This window comes from Pleurodeles waltl, chromosome 6 (genome assembly GCF_031143425.1).
Source record: "Pleurodeles waltl isolate 20211129_DDA chromosome 6, aPleWal1.hap1.20221129, whole genome shotgun sequence".
NCBI lineage: Eukaryota > Metazoa > Chordata > Amphibia > Caudata > Salamandridae > Pleurodeles > Pleurodeles waltl.
In genome coordinates this window covers 1,381,804,273-1,381,826,939 of record NC_090445.1, presented here as the reverse complement: position 1 = coordinate 1,381,826,939, position 22,667 = coordinate 1,381,804,273, and the positions used below count along the sequence as shown (strand labels likewise).

General features: G+C 43.2%; 1 protein-coding gene across 3 annotated transcripts in view; it reads right to left on the bottom strand.

Moving 5' to 3' along the window:
• The window catches only part of ZBTB40 (zinc finger and BTB domain containing 40), a 295,060-nt gene that overhangs the window by 216,005 nt on the left and 56,388 nt on the right, over positions 1 to 22,667 (bottom strand). For all 3 annotated transcript variants that reach the window (XM_069240709.1, XM_069240706.1, XM_069240708.1), the window contains exons 5-6: positions 16,540 to 16,735; positions 13,155 to 13,297 (exon numbers count right to left, since the gene is read on the bottom strand). In XM_069240709.1, coding sequence (XP_069096810.1) covers positions 13,155 to 13,297; positions 16,540 to 16,735 — 339 coding nt within the window. The remainder of the gene's footprint in view (positions 1 to 13,154; positions 13,298 to 16,539; positions 16,736 to 22,667) is intronic.

Here is a 22,667-nt window from a genome sequence, read left to right as displayed (position 1 = left end):
CATGGTAGTAAGTGTGCTCTATAAATACTCATATAAATAAATACTTAAATGAAACTCTTATTTTTGTTGTCCTGTTAGCCAGTGTTTAATGTCCACGGATTTTATCAATTTTAGTATTTTTTTTCTAGGTGGAAACGATTGTGATTTTATCAGGGATTTTTATGTTATCATCTGGTATTTATTGTGTAATATTTGTTTGCATATGATTGTTTTAAAAGACTGAATAAAGAATTTGAATGAAGTTTTGCGTGATGACATAGGGAGAAGTAGAGTCTCTTTTGCAACATCCCTCAAGGCACTCTAGATGTCATCCCTCTTCTTCTGAATCAGTAGGCAGGACATATTCCATGCACCTTACCTTGTTTCAACCATGGCCACATAATTCAACACAATCCATTGCAAGATACAACACTGTCCATATGCAATGGCTGAAGTCTAAATTGGTTCACGGTTTTCACCTTTTAACCTTTTTTGTTCCCCACAATGAACCCTTACCTCTGACCTCACAACCGCCTTCAAAACCCTCTTCTCCCGCTAACCTAGAGAAACCATCTCTAGTCATCTACGTGCATCACTATAATTTGAACTCAACAAATCCCCATTCTCAGCGTGTGCAAGATGACTGCAACCAAGAAGAAAAGAAAAAAAAACAGTAAACCTGGCATAACATTCTTGAAGGTTGTAAGTTATAAATGCCCGAAAAACACAAAGAGTGAAGATCAATACAGATGGCCAGTCAATATGCATATCCAACACCATGGGTGGTCTGTTTAACTGCACTATTGCTAATACCTGAACAACTTTGTACAGTCTTTATGCCTCATCTGATGAGAATTTAAAATCAGGACCCTAATGTTGCAAAACTTTCAGCTTTAGCTGGGTCTGAAGATAAGATATCAGAGGATCTACCCTGAATCAACCTTTGCCCAACACCAAGGAAGGAATTTGTACCACAAAATCTTGGTCAGTTTTCTGATTAGATTACAGGAGAGTCTATAAAAATGGACTGATCGAAGGCTCATAGTGATAAATTCAAAGTGGTTAATAATATTTGTTATTGTCTGCACCCTGCTAAAGCTGAAAGTTTTGCTTCAGCTAGGTCTGCAATAAATCACCTTCATCAATCTCATATTATTGCCTATAAGAACCTACTAGTGAAGCAGCTTTTTCCAAACATTTAGGTTATTATGGATCTCACTGGTGCTTAGAACTGAGGTTTCGGCAGCCAGAATGATTTCTCAGCTGCTACAGTGCCCACTGCTACCTTTGAAAAGAGTCAATGTGAAGTCAGACTCGCAAGGCTCACAACTGAGAAAGCTTAACTTCCCATTCTCTTCACCGAAGCAGCTAACCCAACAAATTTAATAACCTGGGTGCTGATCACAGACTGAATTTGAGAGGCAAGTATGTTACCACACACTGAGCAGAACATCTGTGCAAATTACCTGGGAGTTATCATGATCTTCTCTAATGAATTTTTGTCTTTTTCTACCCACAAAGAGCAGGACACATACTCCTTTGTGCTATATAGATCTGAAGTCCTACCGTAGAAAGGGCTTACAACTTCTGGTTATAGTCTGGAGTACTCCTGTTAAGCCGTCTCTGCTCTCCATTGCTTTTTACCCTCCTCTTTCATTCTGAAGCATAGCCACATACAGCCTCCAAAACAATTGTCCCAATCAGAACTGCTATGATGATCGATGTCCAATTCATTGTCATAGTGTGCAAAAGGGATAATTTCCTAGAGATGGCCTTAAGATTCTGCCTAACATCTCCTTCCACGGGGAGAAATATCTGGTTCGTCCTCAGCCTGCACTGAAGATAAAGACTGAGCAGATGTCTCTTTCACCAGCTTAGTTGGGCCCTCCGGCCCATGAGCCCTACTGAATAGGTCAGACAAAAGGGGGCTCATCAGTTTTTCCTTACATTGGCTCTCTAGAGAAGATGTGCAATACCTGCAGCCACTCAGGCCACCATAGACTAATCTGGGAAGAAATGTCTGCTCTATCACACTGGCATTCCCTATGAAGTTCTGGAGCATATACAGTGCTGCTCCTTGCCCACTGGAAGCAGATACAAACCAGGCATAGTGAGCTTGGCTGAAAAACAATATATCCAATTCCCATTATGTCGCCAAAATTGGAAACTACATTGGAGCATTTTCCTGTAAAAACTCTGCTTTGAACAGATGAGCAGCTTACAACTGTGTATACGTAATTGTCCCATGAATGGCCTGCAAAACCAAATAGTTTTGTACTGCAATTAGAAAGTAGGCATCAAAACCTCTTGTGGACTTTTGGCACCAGTTGTTTGCGCAAGGCATATGTATTCTATTATTAGTATGAACATCCCTCATTCAGTTCACTAAAGTTACCTGTGCATTTAAAGGATCCAAGTGGAAGATGTCAGGCTTCTGGACAATACTGCTTTAAGAGAGGTATCTGTGAGAAAAAAGTATATAAGAGAGAACACGATGTGGTGCAAGCATGGGTGATGAACCTACTGGACTTTTGGTTGCATGCGAGTAAGAAGCCAGGTGACACAACAGATAGCAAACAGCACCCCAGAGAGGGCACAAGAGGTTTGGATCAGGAAACCAGATGCAACAGGATAGAGACAAATTTAAGAGAGAATGAAGAGGAACTCTTCTGATAGGGGCAACAAGACTTGAGTATCAAAGTGTGCTCCACTAAAAGGAATTAAGTACTATTAGAGATTAGGACTCCGAGTACCAGTCCATTCTGCATTCTTGGGGGTGGAGGAGGTGGGCTCCTCCCACTCACTTCCCTACAAAGTGCAGGAGGTTACTTACTGCACAGTGTGTGCTATTGGAGAATGAGGACTCCATGTAGCATGAGTCTGATTAGCATCCATGGAGGGAGCAGAGGAGGTGGACCCCCTCCCACTCATCTTCCCTCGAAATGTGAGAAAGTTACCCTAGCCAACAGCAGGCCTATCTTCACTCGTCATCGCCATTCAACTACGGAAATTTTCTTTATGTAATTTAATGTGCTAAATCTGTGAAATTAATTTGCACCATATTTTGAACAGTTCTGAATCTGGATTGTTACTGGTTAACACTACCTATTGGTGAATTGATTGCATGTTTGCTGGGGGGTTGTGCTCTTAACTATTGTAAGGCCATGAAAGCCCTGCAATCTTACCATCCACAGGATATACAACCCTTACGTTGAAATGGGCACGTGGACAATTGGTAGCACCAATCCCACCTTGTAACACAAGAGCATTAGCTTGGACTCTTTTCTAGAGAGAGAGAGGTAGACGTCATCTCCGAAGAGACTGCCTTGGCAGAGTAATGTTTATCCCTAGATAACAATTTTAACTGCATCTTGGGCCTCTGGAGCCAGCATATAAATGGAGGGCAACTCTCTAGACCCAAACTGCAAGACTGATGCGCTGGATTCCTCATTTGAGTCAAGATGGACCTTTGCGACTTGGCATCCTTGGTGTGGTCTCCCCTAACCTTTTGCCTCTTTTTCCCAGGATGTTGATGTGTGCTAGACTCTGTTTGTGCTGTTTGTGTTACTCTGGGCACTTTACCACTGCTATCCAGAGCTAAAGTGCAAGTGCTCCTATACAAAATGTGTATGTAATTGGTTTATCCATGATTGGCATATTTGATTTACTGGTAAGTCCCTAGTACCGTGCACTAGAGGTGCCCAGGGCCTGTAAATCAAATCAAATGCTACTAGTGGGCCTGCAGCACTGGTTGTGCCACCCACAATAGTATCCCTGTAATCATGTCTCAGACCTGCCACTGCAGTGTCTGTGTGTGCAGTTTTAAACGGCCAATTCGACTTGGCAAGTGCACCCACTTGCCAGGCCTAAACCTTCCTTTTTCCTACATGTAAGACACCCCTAAGGTCGGCCCTAGGTAGCCCCATGGACAGGGTGCAGTGTATGTTTAAGGTTGGACATATACTAATGTGTTTTATATGTCCTAACAGCGAAATACTTCTAAATTCGATTTTCACAGTTTCAAGGCCTATCCCTCTCATAGGTTAACATGGGGGATGCCTTTAACTATGATTGAAGCATAGATTCATATAGAAGCAGATAGACATGTGGAATTTGGGGTCTCTGAGCTCACAATTTAAAAATACATCTTTTAGTAAAGTTGCTTTTAAGATTGTGTTTTTGAAAATGCCACTTTCAGAAAGTGAGCATTTTCCTGCTTAAACCACTCTGTGACTCTGCCTGTTTGTGGATTCCCTGTCTGAGTCAGTCTGACAGTTGGGCTGTTTGCACCTCTCTCTAGACAGTGACACAAAGGTAGCTGGGGTGTAGCCTGCATATCCTGATTAGCCATCTTTGCTAGGTGGGAGGGGAGGAGTGGTCACTCACACCTGAAAGGGCTGTGCCTGCCCTCTCACAATGCAGTCTCCAACCACCTGGTGTGTGTCTGGGGCCTGGCCTGGGCAAGGCAGGATTTCACAAACAAGAGAGAGTTTCCTTTGAAGTAAGCCTACTTCAAAGGCCAAAATGGGTATAAGAAGGGCAACCTAAAGCACAGACTTTAGATCACGTCTAGACATCAAGAGGTACCTGTGCCTGGAGAAGAGCTGAGTAGAAGTGCTGCCCTGCCTGTGACTGTGCTTTGAGGAGCTATCCTGCAGTTGCTGCTTCTGCCTGGTTAAAGGGGACAAAGACTGGACTTTGTTGTGCATTCCTGCGTTTGAGGAGGAATCTCCAAGGGCTTGCCCTGAGCTTACCTTCTGTTGTTGAAGTCTCAGGGACATCGAGGACTTCCCCTGCCAGCACCTGGACTCTCTGATGTCCAGTTCCTGAGGCCTTGACAGGTGAAGCTGGCAGACCAAGCTTGAAAATCCACGCACAGACCGCGTGCAGGGAAATTTCCGACGCAACCTCTGTGAGCGACCGAAGAAACGACGCGCCGCCGGCTCCGCGGCTGAAATCGATGCACTGCCTACAGCGCGGCTGGGAGATCGATTCACGCGGCTGGAGAAACGACACGCTGCATCGCTAACGGCGGCTGGTAACATGGCAGGATTTTTGACGCAAGCCTTGCTGGGTTCGGAAAAACAACTCAATGCCTGCCCGGACCCGAGTGCTGCCTGGATCGACACATCGCTACCATGTGGGAAGGAAAAACGGCACATGCTGACCCGTCCGGAGAAGGGGAAATTACACACCACCTCGCTTGCGGGTTAGAAATCTACGCACTGCTTACCTTTTTCGATACACACTCACCCGTGCGTGTTATTTTGAAGCTACCCAGGTACTTTTTAACGCTAACAGTGTTTTTACCATTTTCTCAAGGATTTAAGACTCTTTTCTCTTTTTAATTAATAACTTGACTTGTGTATGTTGGATTTTTGACGTTTTGGTCTTGTTTTGTTTAGATAAATATTTCCTATTTTTCTAAAACTGTGTTGCGTCCTTTTGTGGTATTTTTACTGAGTTACTGTGTGTGTTGGTACAAATACTTTACACCTAGAACTCTGAATTTAAGCCTGCCTGCTCATGCCAAACTACCAAGGGGGTGAGCGGGGGTTAGCTGAGGGTGATTCTCCTTTACCCTGACTAGACTGAGGGTCCTTGCTTGAACAGGAGGTAACCTGACTGCCGACCAAATACCCCATTTCTAACAGGACCCATATCGAAGAGGAAAAAAGGGGCACACAGGCCTGAAACCAACGATTAGCCCTCTCTCTGAATACTAGTAACGAGTTGCAGAGGTTGGAGGGAGGTGCTTCTACTCTGGACACCTTTTCCAACTGAAGAGTGTAACTGAGAGGTTTGTGAGCCCTTTAATTGAGCACTTAATATTATTTAAGGGGCAATCACAAAACTAGGTATTCATTCTCAGGTCTCTACCGTAACTAGCGGGATGGATGCCTACTCCCAAGTCCCTTAACAGACTCGACCCTCTACTGTCACACAACCAATCCACCCCACCCCCTTAGTACAACCTGATAATGTCTCTCCTTTTACTCATCAAAACTCCCAATTCCAAAGATGCTGTCCATGATACACAGGAATGTAGAGTCACCATCAGCCATAATTTATACAGCACGAACAGGCCACAAAGGGCTCATGTGAATGAATCTACTGTGGCTCAGAGTCAGACTATCCCATCCTCCTGTCTTAACCTAGCCCCAGAAGCCTGCTCTTTTGTGGTAATTTTAGGTAACGCCTTTCTGCTCCCATCAGAGACAGCTTAAATGACTCTTCAGCTTAAGAAAAAAAATATGCCATTGGCTAACCAAGAACAAGGACTTCAATATCACCCACTTTAAGAATATACTACTTGTGAGAAGAGTGGCCTGAGCTGGCTACTCACCCAAAGGATTCAAGGGTGATTGTGTGGTCATTAACTTTAAACATACCAACTTGGCCAGGAATCTCCTTCTATTGAGAACCTTCAAGCTCTTTCTTCTCCACCAAGCATATCTGTCTGTCACCTTTGGTATTTTTTTATAGTCACCTACGGTGTTAAAACCCCACTTCTCTGATACCTTCCAATTCCATAGAAACCCAAAATCGATATCAATCACTCTCTGATTTAAATCCACTGGACTGACAGAGAAAAGGGGGGGGGAAAGGGGGTGACGGTGTGCACTATTTCTGGTCCCATAAATGGGGACAAAGGTCCTCAAAACCAGGCTGTCATGCACACCCATAAACTTCCCAATGCAAAACCAAAGAGTACAAGGCCATAGGAGCGGGCGTCCTTTGGCCTCCAATAAATGGTAAAATGAATGCCGTTTTTATTGATGAGTGTAATAACTGATCCTTCAATGCAAGTGTGATTTGCTGTTTGGTGAAACATTTTAGGCGCACTGCCTCAAAATTAAGTGATAAGGACTGGTGGTCTTATATTACAATTGTTTTATCATATTGCAAGAAACATGGACTACGGATTAAACAACTTTGGATGGATATTTTAGTTACTATTTGCCAGCAGCTTCCTTCCTTTCAGTCAGAGCTAAGGGTGGTCTTGTTACACTTTACTCGGATAAATGAATAATGGATACTAGCTAATCCAAGAATCCATTTTGGATTATCTTCTCCAGGCACTTTAACTAATTTTGTATACATATTTACAAAGATGTTTACTCTAGAAATAAGCAGTGATGCATAGTTGATTCATTTGAAGTGCTTGAGATAATCAGACATTGGGTGAAAGTAACCATGCAAAGTTTTAACCTAATTTTAGGGGGCGACTTTAATGCCAAAAAACAGGAAGCAGTGTTACTTTTCTGGACCTCTTTTAAGGTGCACCCAAAGAACCTTCCTACCTGCATATGGATACTGGGGGAGTGAAAGGGGGGGGGGAGCTCTGTTAACCTATGCAACAATGCTGAAACATCAGGTGGGACTGAGAATCAACTAGCAACTTTCACGGGATGGACCTATGGGACAATTATTGATTACATTTTTATTTCAAGATCCATTTTACACTTCAATCCATTTAAAGGAACTTTGGAGAGTGGATCAATCAATTACAATCCTAATGCTTTAGCTCTGATCGTATCAGATAAATTACAGAGGCCTTCTAAGAGGGGCTTCACTGAGTTAGCAGTTAAGGACAAGGGGCTTTGGGTTAGTTGGGAGACTGCTGGTATTCCATCACTCATTAACAACATTATGAGAGCTCATCCAATCCTAGTTGATATGTGTTTGTCACATGAGGATAATTATGGGGGTTTGATCAGTGAGGCTTTTCTCTATATAGGCTGTTACATCAGGGAAGCCATGTTATTACCAGTAACTAAGACCAAACGGAAGCCAATAGACTGCGTGTAGAGCTCTTAAAGGGAACCCCAGGTATCAAGATGACATCCTTAGATGTACAACTACTTACAAACGTACTCTAAAGAAGAGGAAGGTAGTGTTAAGGGTAGAATCATGGGAAAATGCTATTGCTTTCTGCACCTCTAAGGACATCAGAACATTCTAGAACATAGGTAATTCAACCAATTCATAGGTCGCAACTACCACGACCACAAGCCCACGCGCCATCAACCACCTCAAGTGCATCCTGATCAACGCTCGTTCCGTCCACAAGCACGCCGTTGAACTTTGGGACCTCCTGGACTCCACAGCCCCGGACGTCGCCTTCATCACGGAGACATGGATGAACGCCTCCTCTGCTCCAGACATCGCTACCGCCATCCCCGAAGGCTACAAGATCTCCAGAAAAGACCGCACCAACCAAGTAGGAGGAGGTGTCGCCATCATCTTCAAAGACTCCATCAGCGTCACCACCTCCACCGAAGACCCCCCCCTCGCCGCTGAACACCTGCATTTTCAGATTCGCACCGACCCAAGGACCACCCTCAGAGGATCCCTCGTCTACCGTCCTCCCGGACCTCGCGCCTCTTTCAGCGACGCCATCGCCGACTTCATCTCCCCGCACGCCCTCGCCTCACCGGACTACATCCTCCTAGGCGACCTCAACTTCCATCTGGAACAAAACAACGACCCCAACACCACCACCCTGCTCGACAACCTCGCCAACCTCGGCCTCAAACAACTGGTGAACACCGCCACCCACATCGCCGGACACACGCTCGACCCTATCTTCTCCGCCAGCAAACACGTCTTCTTCAGCCACACCTCTGCCCTACACTGGACCGACCACAGCTGCGTCCACTTCACATTCCGACGCGAGACCTCCCACCTCCGCACTCAACCCACCCCTCGTCGACAGTGGAACAAGATCCCTGAAGAGCAACTCTTCTCCGCTCTCGCCGCCAACCAACCCACCCTCACCACCGACCCCAACGACGCAGCTCTCAACCTCACAAACTGGATCTCCAACTGCGCTGACAACCTTGCTCCCCTCAAACGCACGCATCGACAGACCAACACCAAAAAACCTCTCTGGTTCTCTGACACCCTCAAAGAATCAAAGAAAACTTGTCGTGCCCTTGAGAAGGCCTGGCGCAAGGACCACACCGCGGACAACATGACCGCCCTCAAGAACGCTACACGCGAACACCACCACCTGATCCGCACTGCCAAAAGGAACTTTTTCACGGACAGACTAGACAAAAACAGCCACAACAGCAGAGAACTCTTCAGCATCGTCAAAGAGTTCTCCAACCCCAGCGCCAGCGCCAACGCCGTCACGCCCTCACAGGATTTGTGCGAATCCCTCGCCACTTTCTTCCATCGCAAGATCAGCGACCTCCACGACAGCTTCGGACACCAGACCCAACCACACACCACTGAACCCGCTTCCCCGGACATCACCCTCAACAACTGGACCCACATCAACACGGAAGAAACCAAATCCATCATGAACTCTATCCACTCCGGCGCCCCTTCGGACCCCTGCCCGCACTTCATCTTTAACAAAGCCGACGACATCATCGCCCCGCACCTCCAGACCGTCATCAACTCTTCTTTTTCTTCTGCTACCTTCCCCGAATGCTGGAAGCACGCTGAAGTCAACGCCCTACTAAAGAAACCTACGGCTGACCCAAGCGACCTGAAAAACTTCCGCCCCATCTCTCTTCTACCTTTCCCAGCCAAGGTAATAGAAAAGACCGTCAACAAACAGCTGACCACCTTCCTGGAAGACAACAACCTGCTCGACCCTTCACAAACCGGATTCCGAACCAACCACAGCACGGAAACCGCCCTCATCTCAGTCACAGACGACATCAGAACCCTGATGGACAACGGTGAAACAGTCGCCCTCATTCTCCTCGACCTCTCGGCTGCCTTTGACACCGTCTGTCACCGCACCCTAATCACCCGCCTACGCTCCACCGGGATCCAAGGCCAGGCCCTGGACTGGATCGCCTCCTTCCTCGCTAACCGCTCCCAAAGAGTTTACCTCCCTCCGTTTCGCTCAGAACCCACCAAGATCATCTGCGGCGTACCTCAAGGCTCATCGCTCAGCCCGACACTCTTCAATGTCTACATGAGCCCCCTCGCCGACATCGTACGCAAGCATGACATCATCATCACCTCCTACGCCGACGACACCCAACTTGTACTCTCCCTCACCAAGGACCCCGCCAGCGCCAAGACCAACCTACAAGAGGGTATGAAGGACGTCGCAGATTGGATGAGGCTCAGCCGCCTAAAGCTGAACTCTGAAAAAACGGAAGTCCTCATCCTCGGCAACACCCTGTCCGCCTGGGACGACTCCTGGTGGCCCACGGCCCTCGGCACCGCACCGACCCCCGCAGACCACGCCCGCAACCTCGGCTTCATCTTGGACCCTCTTCTCACCATGACCAAGCAAGTCAACGCCGTGTCCTCCGCCTGCTTCCTCACTCTCCGCATGCTCCGCAAGATCTTCCGCTGGATCCCCGCCGACACCAGAAAAACCGTGACCCACGCCCTTGTCACGAGTCGCCTGGACTACGGCAACACCCTCTACGCCGGGACCACCGCCAAACTCCAAAACCGCCTGCAACGCATCCAAAACGCCTCGGCCCGCCTCATCCTCGACGTACCCCGCAACAGCCACATCTCCGCACACCTGAGACACCTGCATTGGCTCCCAGTCAGCAAAAGGATCACCTTCCGACTTCTCACCCACGCACACAAAGCCCTCCACAACAAGGGACCGGAATACCTCAACAGACGCCTCAGCTTCTACGTCCCCACCCGCCCCCTCCGCTCCGCTGGCCTCGCACTTGCTGCCGTCCCTCGCACCCGCCGCTCCACGGCGGGTGGGAGATCTTTCTCCTTCCTGGCGGCCAAGACCTGGAACTCCCTCCCCACCAGCCTCAGGACCACCCAGGACCACTCCGCTTTCCGGAGACTCCTAAAGACTTGGCTGTTCGAGCAGCGATAACCCCCCCTTTCCCCCCTAGCGCCTTGAGACCCGCACGGGTGAGTAGCGCGCTTTATAAATGTTAATGATTTGATTTGAACCAAGCTCAACACAGGGGATGTGGTGGCCCTAAGCATGAGCACTAAGGCAGAGCAATGGGTGGAACACTACAGGTCCATTTATCACCTGAGTGACCTCACGGAGCTACTGATTGCAGTCCCCCGATCATCTATTAGGTTTGAGCTTCAGGAGGAGCCCGCTACTTTTTCTGAAAGCCCCTCTGCTAAGGCTCCAGGTCCAGACATGGTCCCTATTGACCTTTACAAATTTAACACCGATTTCTGGGCCCATGCTATCAATAATGCCATACATTTTGCCAGCAGCACAAAATTACCTACCTCTTGGTACACTGCAATCATTGTTCGGGTGTTTAAAAAAAAAAGGAATCAGCAAGCTCTGTGTTGCTACAGGCCTATTACTTTGTTGAAATCAGTTGTAAAATTGGTTGGTGGTGTAGTTCATCATAGAATTAGGGTACGGGTGGAAGAGACCAATGTGCCATCAGATATCCAATATAGTTTAATACAGGTTAAGGCACACTTGAACAATGGTAAAATCTCCTTTTATTAGTTAGCAAATACACAGTGTCCCAACAGGATCAGTTGTACTTCGTTTTTATGACCCTTAGTAGTGCCTTTGACTGAGTTAACCAGTCAAAGTTTTGGGCTATCCTATACAGTATGGGCTTAAAGCAGGGTCTTCTTAATTTTTTCTGCACACTACACGCGAAGGTCCCTGCATCTGTGAGATACAGTGTTGGGAGTAAATGTTCAAATTCATTTGCATTAGAATATTAGAATGTGAGGCTAAGCAGAGCTGCATCCTCAGACCCATATTGTTTTTATTGTATGCAAATAATCTTAATGTATAGTGGTTTTTTCTTTATTTCACACTGAAAGGACATGAGCATGGTGCGTTCAAAATTGGTCCCAGTTATAATGTGCGCTTACAATGACATTTTTATGTCATGGATGTCCAATGGGCCTTAAGGCTAAATTGACAGTTTTGTACAATTAATGTATAACCTAGACATGGAAACTGATTTTACTAAAACAAGCTGTGTGGTTTGTGTGCCCTAAAGACAGTAAGACACAGCCTATTTGTATCAAAGGAAAAAACATCAGGAAGGTCAGCCAATTCCCATTTTTACGAAATACCTATGACTCCTCTAGCACACGGTCACACCGTTTATTTACCAGATGTCTAAGGTTTAAACAATCAGTTGATGCATTATATAGCTCAGGGGATAAGGAACAAACGGATTAAGGCCCCTCTTAAAATCTATAACTGAAAATATCTTCTGATTCTAACATATGGAACAGCTATATGGGGATAGCCTATTCTACAGGTAGAGGAAAATTGCTTCTACAGTGTCCACTTGGTGTTACACCTAGTAGTCCCCACAAATTTTTATATTAAGAGCTAGGACCAAGTTATGTCGTGAAATGTGTGAAACTAGCTGTGTGTGACCCTACATCACAAACTTCTGGGGGAGATCATTGTTAACAAGATTTCCATTGGGCAACCTCTGCAGCCACCTTAGTTTTCCCCACAGACAATTTGAGCCAGTCGCTATATTAACTTGCCAATGTGTTTACGTTTCTATGCAAACATTGCTGCATTTTGTATTATTCTGTACAGTTTACGATCCTTTCACACGTCATTTTTTAATCCCAGTTTTTAACAATAATTACTTTAATAAGTGTAGGCCTGTTTTTTACTTTGTAATAATACTGAGCACCGCCTTAATATATAATGTTGTTAGCAGGTTTTTAAAATCTGCGATACAACATTGCAAATCATCACTTTTTAATTGCATTTCGCTTATTTATGTGTTTGTAAATTTCATAACGGCTTGCATGAAAGTCATTTTTTGAATTGCTCTTTTATGATTACTTAGAATAAGTAAAGACAAACTGAAACTGTAGTCAAAAGAGAGGGACTTTTGGAGCTAATAAAACAACAACTAGACAAGCTGCTTATAGAAGTTCTCAATGATCGGGCTTAAGAAACGGAAAGACATCACAAAAGTACTGCAGTTTGCTCCTACACAAAAAGAAAAAAATATTGGTTTGTTGCTCATGGGAAACAAAAAGGCACATGCATGCTTTAAATTTGTCTCCGTAATCAGTTGCCAGTGATTTCTGATGTGCGCAGCATATACAAGAATGTGATTTAGCACTGGTAATAGCAACTAAATTCAGAAGCTGTCTAGACATTAACATACAAGAGAAAATGTGTCAAAATTCCATGAGATCTAAGGTATATTTACAGATTTCAACACCACAGTCATGACCAGTACTTAAGTTACCTTCTTCTCAATGCGGCTCAAAAATCCATCTTCTGCTGTATCTAAGCATTCTATGATGGGGCTCAGCTCTGTTATGCTCTGCACAAGATCATCTTTATGCTCAAGCAGGAGATCAAACAAGGCTGTGCTACCCTCCTGGCTTCCTAGGAATTATATTAGGAAAAACCTATTAAAAACTCAATTGTGGTTAAATAACATATATATCTAATTCTAGAGAAGGAAATCTTATAATGTATTTTAGCAAGAATTGAAATAGACATTATTGAACAAGAGCACAACGTTGCTCAGCGAAATCTCAAATGCAATTATTATCAATTTTGAAACGCTGAAAAAATAAATTACTTATTTTAAATAGTGTAAACATTCTTAAAAGTTACTGCGGTGTTAGGTTTGGCAGGAGAGAACAGAGGCAGACAGGTACGTCACTTTTAATCATATAGCTCAAATAGTATTCTAACATTAAGTGTTTGGAAATATTGACTATACCTAGCCATTAAGGAACCTATAGGTATGCATTACTGTGTCTGCTGAGTATCAATTAGAAGCAGCCCATTCAATTTAAATTATATCGATTTATTAGACATTCTGCCAAATGCCATTAAAGACAGGAAATAAAATATTTTAGCATTTTGAAAACAATAGTTTTAAAAACATTTGCAAATTTTACAAATTTTAAGGCCAGCACCATAAAAACATATAATCTGTAAGAATGACTAGGAGTTGGATCTAATGTCTGGCTAACAGTTGGGGCTACTGTTCAAAAGGGTACTTTAAGTAAAAAGGAAAATATAGCTCCGGTAGGAACAAAGACAACCCTAATGTCTATCTTAATTTTGCATGATAAGCAGATCAAAACAAAATGCTCAACTCTTTTTCTTAGCCAAGTGCAACAGTCATGTGGGGATGCACCCCGCTATTTAGTAGGGCCCTCACACTTTTGCTGCCACAAAGATATGCCTTTCTTTTGATGAATGCAGAGACATCCTATGCAATGGTGGTTGGCTTTAAAGTTAAAAAATGGCACCCCAGGAAATGAAACTTCACAAATAATGCAAAAACCTAAGAGACAACATTCCAGCAATCAATGATCCAGACACAAGACATAACACACAAGTGCAGCTTGGATGCCAGTGGTGGTTTTAAACATTAAAAGATGTTTATAACATTTGATGTTTATTGAGTTCCAGTTAACTAGGATATCCAGAGCCAAAATCCCCACCAATTTTGCAGTTAAAGTCTTTCATTAAAGTGATTACTAAAGTCCTATCAAATTATGTCTCAAACCCCAAAAGACCACTAGTCAAAAAAACATAATTTTGCTGACAAAATACTTAAAATGAACAACCTAACTTAAAGTATTAGAAAAGGTTAGATCGAAATACAATGCAACTCTCTTGAGCCAGACACCTGCAAAGCTTGATTCTTTACACTAATCTTGCCCAAAATGATATTTTCCATGTTTCAATATTCACTGTAACTTTATAAATACAGTGCTAGTGAAGTGTATTTCCTTTACTCTGTAAGAGCACAGGGGTGTAGTCCATCAGTGTCAAGTTCTCTGTATAATGAAAACAGGAAAAGGATCACAGACCGAAATATATTGATGGAGGTCCTTCTAAAACAATTCTAATAAAAAAACAAAATATTACATAGCCCTGTTTTAGGACAAAACTTACTGGAATATGAGGGTTAAGCGCCCACTTACATCAACATCCACCTGAGCCCAACTGGGCATATGAAGGGAGTTCTCCCTGGGGAAATGTCTCAATCTGCCAGCTTATCACCAAAGCTTGTCCTGAGCTGCCACTTCAAAAGTGACATGGAAGTTGACAAAGTAACAGTGGGGTCTTTATGTTCTCTGCATTTTCAATCAAGCAAAGTTCTTCTTTAGGGATACATTTTTATAGTAAATACATTGGGCTCAAGTGAACTCTTTCCTAGATGGTGGCATATGTGAGATCTGCTTGCAGCGATACAGTTGGAATTTTTGGATGAAAAACATGTATAGGACAGTTACAAAGAGTTATTAATTCAATAAATTTGGGTCAAATTGCCCATATTTATTTTTTCATTCTGGACTGGAATAAAGCTCTTTCCATTACTAACAACTTCTCCATTTCGTTAAACCTTACTTTAATCTTTATGCCAATGGCTTATTTACAACTAGTTAAAAGTAAATTTTTTAACTACTAGCATAGACTATTTGGTTTAACTGTACATGCTTGAGTGGAATTTAGTGAATGTCGTAAACCAGATTAACAGTCCTAAATTCTGAACACGTAGTTATGTTTCATTGCATCTATGATTTTTTCCTATTTTTCCAGTATAAACATTGCATCAATGACTAGCTATACAAATGCAATAACCAAAACAATACTACTGATCTACTTTAGGTATTTCATCAGCGACCAATTGAATAGGTGCCCAAGATAAGAGAGATCACATTTACAGTTGGAAAGCAATGCTAAAAAAACACAAACTTGCTTTGACTATAAAAATACCAATACTTGTATAAAAACATATAGAAAGTTGCTCAATGACATGAAGTGTGATACCCTTAATCCATTAAACTCTAATCTTTTGCAACATTTAGCAAACCGATCTGGAAGTGTGAATTAGCCATTAAATTGTGAAACTAGGAAATAAACAGGGTGAAGATGCAACCCTAGACGGCAATGTCATAAACTTCCTATTGTTACATACAACCCCTTTTCTTCCCCACCTTTAGAGTCCAGATAACAAGGTACAGAACATTGATGATATTGTGACGGTCCAGATTAGGCGCTGACAGCAAAAAGAGAAAACTTTTGGTAAGCCTTCCCAAAGTTAACATCTACAATGTATTGTTTATGAATGTACTTAGATGGCTGGTTGTCTCCGCCATATCTCAAAAAAAAAGTTTTCGATAGGCAATTCAAGCTGCCCTTCCTTTGGAGGAATGGACAAATAGCTGCACTGAATGTTGTCCTCATGTATTGAAAGAAATGTCTTACTCAAAAAACAACTGAACAGGAAACTGAAGCTTAGCTATAGCTAAGCTATGAACAAGCCTGTGGTTTACCAAAACTGTGGTCACTCTGAAACACCTAAACATGTCTTATATTCCAAATGTTCAATCTTTCTTAAGTCCTGGCATGCAAGGGGCCTGGAAAGCGTGAAAATAGCATTTGTATGTTAATAACTATGCTTGACTTGGGAGTGTGGAGGTTAGAGTGGAGTGAAATATTTTGTTAACAAAAAACCATCCAGGAGTCCAAAGGTAAAAAAGCATTATTCACTTATTCTTCTGGTGGACATGACACTTAACAGAATACCATCTTCTAGAAAGAAACATCAGCTCAGGAAATGCCAGTAAAGTCAAAAGGAAACACACTGGAGATCCTACCAGTTAGCGGACCACACTCTGCTATTGTCTGCTTTCGGGGAAGGAGTGCTTCTTCTAGTGCAGGGTGGGTATCTCTGCAGAGCTCCAGCATGTACAGAACAGTCTGAGCATGTGCAGTCTGTCCATCCTTCAATTTCTCTAGGATTTTCTTAAAGACCAATTCTCTTTCTTTGTCTGGATAACCCTGCAGCAACATCTAAATTAAAAAACAGAAATCCAAAGATGAAATAAAGGATACAGCACAGCAAAAAAAAATTAAACCCTCTCATAGAAATGGGAAATTCATGCACATTGTACTCAGTTATCCATTCATTCATTCATTCATGTATTATCAACTTGGTAATCAAGCAAACTGTAAGCAATTAAAAACATTGTTCAAGGGAAGCCCAATGTCTAAAGTCATTCAATGGAACAAAAATTAAGGGCCTAATTTAGAGTTTGGCAGATGGGGTTACTCCATCACAAACGTAACATGTGTCCTGTCCGCCGTATTACGATTCCATTATATCTTATGTACATCATAATACGGCGGAAGGCATATCGGTCACATTTGTGATAGAGTAACCCCATCCGCCAGACTTTAAATCAGGCCCTAGGTCGTCAGTTTGTCCAATGTGAGCAGGCCACAAAAAACTGTGGGAAGCAAAGTTTAAAAAAATAGGAATATTGTGATGTCTTGTTCAAGACACAACATCAAATAAATTGTATGAAACCAAAATCAGTAAATACAATAAGTGACAATGGAAATAGTTTCACTTTGAATTTTTTTTAATGCTGTGCAAGGGATACCTTAATTTGATTCAGCTCCTACATAATTAACCAGGACATGTGCAGGTATTAGCTCTCAATGGGTAAACGTATCTCAGTTTCTTGGAAATAACATGCTGATCCAATACAAACTTTCTATTAAAAATAATTATCCTGGTAAATTGAAAATATAGTACATAAGTTTTCTTTTTTTGTAAATACTAATATGGGTAAAAATGGTATCGTAGTGGGGGGGTCACTAGAGAGTTATGCCTTGTGGGCCCAATCACCCTAACCGCTGCTCTGATTAGTAAGGTGTGTTTGGGACAGGCCCACAAACTCAATGAGCAGCAGATCATTGCCAGAAGATGGTGATGATGAAGGTGACTGAAGAGAAAGAAAAATAAAGGAATTCAAAGAGTGAGAAATAAAACAGAGTTTTTGGGATGGAAATGTCCCTCTCATGGTGACGGGCGTTTACCCCTGCCCTGAGTGCCCCAGCTGCAATGATCTCAGGATTCCCAAGCTGATTTTTCTTGTCATGGATGAAAAAGGATAATGAGTGTGCGTCATGTAATAGGCCTTTCTCGGGGATGGCTGTCTAGTTGGACTTGGAGGGGTGCCCGAAATGCTACCATCATAGTGGTGAAAGGCTCTTGCCTTTTTCCAGGAGTTAAGCAGCAAGAGTGTGGTTGTTGCAGCATGCTGTGTATTGATCAGTAGAAGTGAACTGGCCTTTTTTCCACTGAAGTGAGAACTGCAGGCTCTCTCATATAAAGGTCTGTTGCAGTGTACTTAAATTCACCCTTAGCTTCATAAGGTCAGTACGGAGTGCTGTGCAGTGTGCCTGTGACTATATGTACATATGTGCTGGGTTCATGTGTGCTTGAGAATAGTGCAACTCATGGAGAGCTCTGGGTTCCAGTGGGAGACCTACGTCAGACTGGAGGAGTATGGGAGGTAGAGAAATCCCGCCAGACAGATTTGTGGATACCTGCATTCCCATGAGATTAGTGGGGCACACAGACTGAAGGAAGAAGAGCAAGGCTCTTCAGTACACTTCAAAGGGTGCTCTTTGATTCAGAAACAGATTATTCAACAGTACCTGGGAACATCTCAGGAAAGAGCTGGGGCTGATAAGAGAATCTTAAGAAGTAGGGCAAAGGCCCTGGGGTAACCTTTTGATATGCATATCACAATGGCTGACATCCAGGTGTGAAACCCTAGTCACTCCTATGGCCTGTATTGTGAGGATATCAGATTTTGAGTCATTCCTGCTGTGACAGACAGATAGGAGAAAGGGCAGAGCAGAGGAAAGGACACTGTAAAAGGAAGCAGATCCACAACACAAACTTCAAAACATTAGACCCTTAATCACATTTAGTAAATGAAAATAGACTATAAGAAGAGGAGCTCAAGGCTCCCAAAATTGTCAACTGTCAAGCAGCCAGGTGGCCTGTGCAAGAAGGAGAAGCTCTGCGAGTCTTCTGCCTGTGACCAGGACTGGAGGTTAACCCTGCTAATCTCCCAGCTCTGTAAGGGAGCATTATCCGGGAAAAATCCAAGGCCATTTGCCCTGGAGCATCACTGCCTGCCAAGATCAATGTGCCCTGTGAGGAAGAAGAGATCACTGGAGGGAGTGAGGTCCTGTGTGGGATCCTGTCAAGTGGATCCCTGAAGCAAGGTGTGAGGAGAGGACTACCACGACTATCGGTGTGTCGACTGTATACAGTATGTCTGCCAGCGACATCGTATTCCGGAGTAGGAGGGGGTGCCATGAAGTAAACCATGCCGATGGGACTGTTGTTCATGAGTTGTTCATGTGTAGTGTGCAAGTCAGCGACACCGTATGCCAGAGAGGGTCACCCTGAATGTAGCCATGCCGATCAGGCCATTGACTGTGTGCAGTTGGAGAGTCAGTGACCCTGTAGGCCCAGGTAACTGCCGTAAAGAGGATCTTGCTACTGTGCCGATCAGGACGTTGATAGAGTCTGGAGTAGGTGCGGTGACCCTGTATGCCTGAAGAGGTCACCAGAAAGGATAAAGATTGCAGCATGGTTATCACCGATGTTGAGAGGCAGTCGTGGCAACCCGTGCGGGCCCGAGCCCTGATTAAGGATCAAATCCTGCCCAGCCCCCACCCAACACCTGTGAGAAGTATCAAAGGAAACTTTTTTATTTTTTTGATTTTTGATGCTAATCAGATACACATCATCAATTACTTCAATGCACAGAGAAATATATATGCAGGAAACTACCAGCGGCATTTATTTATAAAGTGGGGCACAAATGCCACCTTATACTTATGAATATAGTGCAAACGCTTAATGTATGCCTCCTAATATTAAGGAATGTTATACACAATCATCAACAATTGCAACCCTGTAAGCAGAATCCCACATTCCCTTCGCTTTCTTAAATGCACCTATCCTTTGAGCGTACAGCTCCTCTAATTTCTGAACCTCCTTTATTTTTGTTATCCAGCTCGCAAATGTAGGGGGAATTAGGGATTTCCACCTTTGAAGAATCAATAATTTAGCAACTAGTGACCCAATTAAAAAAATACTGTTGCTGGTGGATACTTAAATGACAGTTGGTGGAATCCTAAATAGAGCCCCCTGCAATTCAGGTTTAATTCAAATTTGCAGTTTTGCACCCAATGAGGCTATGAGTTTGTTCCAAAAATCCCACAGTTTGGGGTAAAAAAAAACATGTGCGCCCAAATCCCATTCAAATGCCAATTGAAGCAAAACCCTTGCAAGCAACTGATTCATATGAATGCGTATATAAGATATCAGTTCTCCAATTCTGACAACTTACTCACAAAGTGTGCTTTACTAATATGCTCCTGGGTCGTACTGAACTTTGACATATAAACCTGAAAATAGTTGTGAATTTGGAGATAATAAAAAGCAAGATCTCATGAAACATGGACATCGTCTGCCATAACCTACTCCAAAGTTTTTTTTGGGCTGTGCTAAAAGAAATTTTGCAAAAGTAGAATAACCAGCCCTCTCCTGTTTCTTAATGATATTATATCACATGGGTAATCCTAATCCTCCACTTCCTTTCAAGGGCATTGAGAAATGCATCAGGAGAAACTAGTACTCTGCTGTGAGTCTTGCATACTTTTGCACAAGCACTTGTGGAAACTTTTATCAGGAGTGGATCAAAGGAAACTTGCAGTCAAACCAGAGGAGCATCGAGGACACCCAGCCCCGGCAGAGCAACGAATAATACACACCAAAGGCAGCCGCTACAGCCCTACACCCACAAGTGAGGTGCTTTTGGAAACTTTGGTCGTGCAATTCCTGATGGTACGGGTAACACCAATCAAAAGGTTGTAAGGTCCCAGAGGAACTTGTCTGCCAGAACACTTTTGACTTTTCTAAAGGAGTTAAAATCCTGAGACTCGGACTGCTAGAGGGGCCTTACCTGACAGACACCTTTGGGGACTAACCGCTAGGCAGACATAAGTGGGACTTGTGGGCCTGCCTATTGAACACTAAAGCCCTGCCCTGTTTGTGTATGTTGTATTTTACTTTGGGTATGGATATAAATACTACTTTTTTCATAAAAGGTGGTATTTGACTACACAATCATTTATAGCTGCGACTGAAAATATGAGTTGTGAGCCTGTGTTCACTCCCCCGTATCTACCTAACCTCCCCCCATTCAAGAAGCCTTGCACTGCTCGACCAATGCTACCACTGAAGGTCAAGATCCAAAGGGGTACTTGGTGCAGTTGCTAAGGGCCTATAGTAGGTCTGGCCCTCTGAAATCATGATCATAAGGCCTCAAACCAGATGGCTGGGCCCAGTGGCTCCTGTTCTCTCTCTGGCCCTCTGAAAGGGGTTCTGATACAGAGAGAGTAAGAGAAAAAAGTAAAAAGGGAAGATAAGAATTAAAAAGGTTACCAGGAGACGGTACTAATGATGTTAGGGGAAAAGAAGGAGAGTAAGATAGAGATGTGAGGAGAACATTTCAGAAAGGTTAGCATAAGCTTTCTGAGGAAAGTACACCGATAACACAAAGAAATCACTGGAAACACACTGACCATCAAAAGTAGACTTAATAAAAAATAATTGCCTCATTTACTAAGTACTTCACAGTAAATCTTTATTCACATTTATCTCCCTCTCACATTATGACAGGATCATGACCTCCTCAAATGTTCCTTTACATACAGGTTAAAATAAAATTCCAGGCATCACATGCCTCCATTTTGTATTTTTACTAAAACAAAAATAAGACTAGCTAACCAGACGTATAATACAGACAGCAAAAGAGTGTGCGATTAAAAAGAAAACAATAGCAAAACCCCTAACGAAATGCAAAATATGTCAATACTGTAAATATCACTCAACAATATAATATTTCAGGAACACCTAGCACCAGAAAATGTTTGAAGAGACTCTAGAAGACTGGTCACATGCTGAACCCTATTTTGTACCTCTTTACTTTCTCACCATTAGTTGATTATTGGATCATGTTTATACAGGAAGACATTCCTGTAAATTACATAGGAGTCCCTGTTCTGCTTTAACATCATACACAAACAACGTGATTACCCGCAAAGCCTTAGGGCATTTTGCCTCACAAAGACACCTCACAGATGCTTTTATCATTAGTTTGTCACCTTAACTCACTTTAGTAAATTTCACTTGCTTGAGTTAATCAATCCGTTTTTTCCCTTTTAGACTGTTTCCTTTATTTATTTCTGCCTCTAATCCCCTTCACTAAGGTCTCAAAAGCCTATTCTGTTCATCCACAGAGGACACAACATAGAATTAGACATTCTCTTTCTGAACAATTCAAAAGGAATTTTGCCAGAGATAGAATATTGTGATAACCTTTATGCTTCAATCTTCTATCAATTAATCCTTGTTGCTTGTGATAATGGTACACCAATGTCACAGAGAGATCATAGGAAACACCATGAAAATCAAAAGTGGGTTTAACCCAAGAAAGCACATCATTCAGCAACATATTCATATGAACTCACAATACTTAAAGCCCTCATTCACATTAATCTCCCCATCGCATTATGACAGACTTGTGACCTCCTCACATTATCTACGCCATATTCCAGATACTTCACTTTGCTTTGACACCACAAGGTAGACATAAACACTGACTAGTCAAAATTCCACAGTTAGATACAAGAGAGGATGTGGTGTAAATTTGAAGGTCTTGCAAGGCTCATGCATTGGTACGTAGTGGAAGGACCTTGTATGAGACAGACAGTATCAAGAGCTGGCACCAGTGGGCAGTCTGAGAAGACAGCCCAGAAAATGGTGTGAAGATAACATTTGTGTACAGTGTGAGGAGCAGCCACTGTTTGGCAATGAAGTGGCTGGCAAAAGGGGGGCAGTATGATT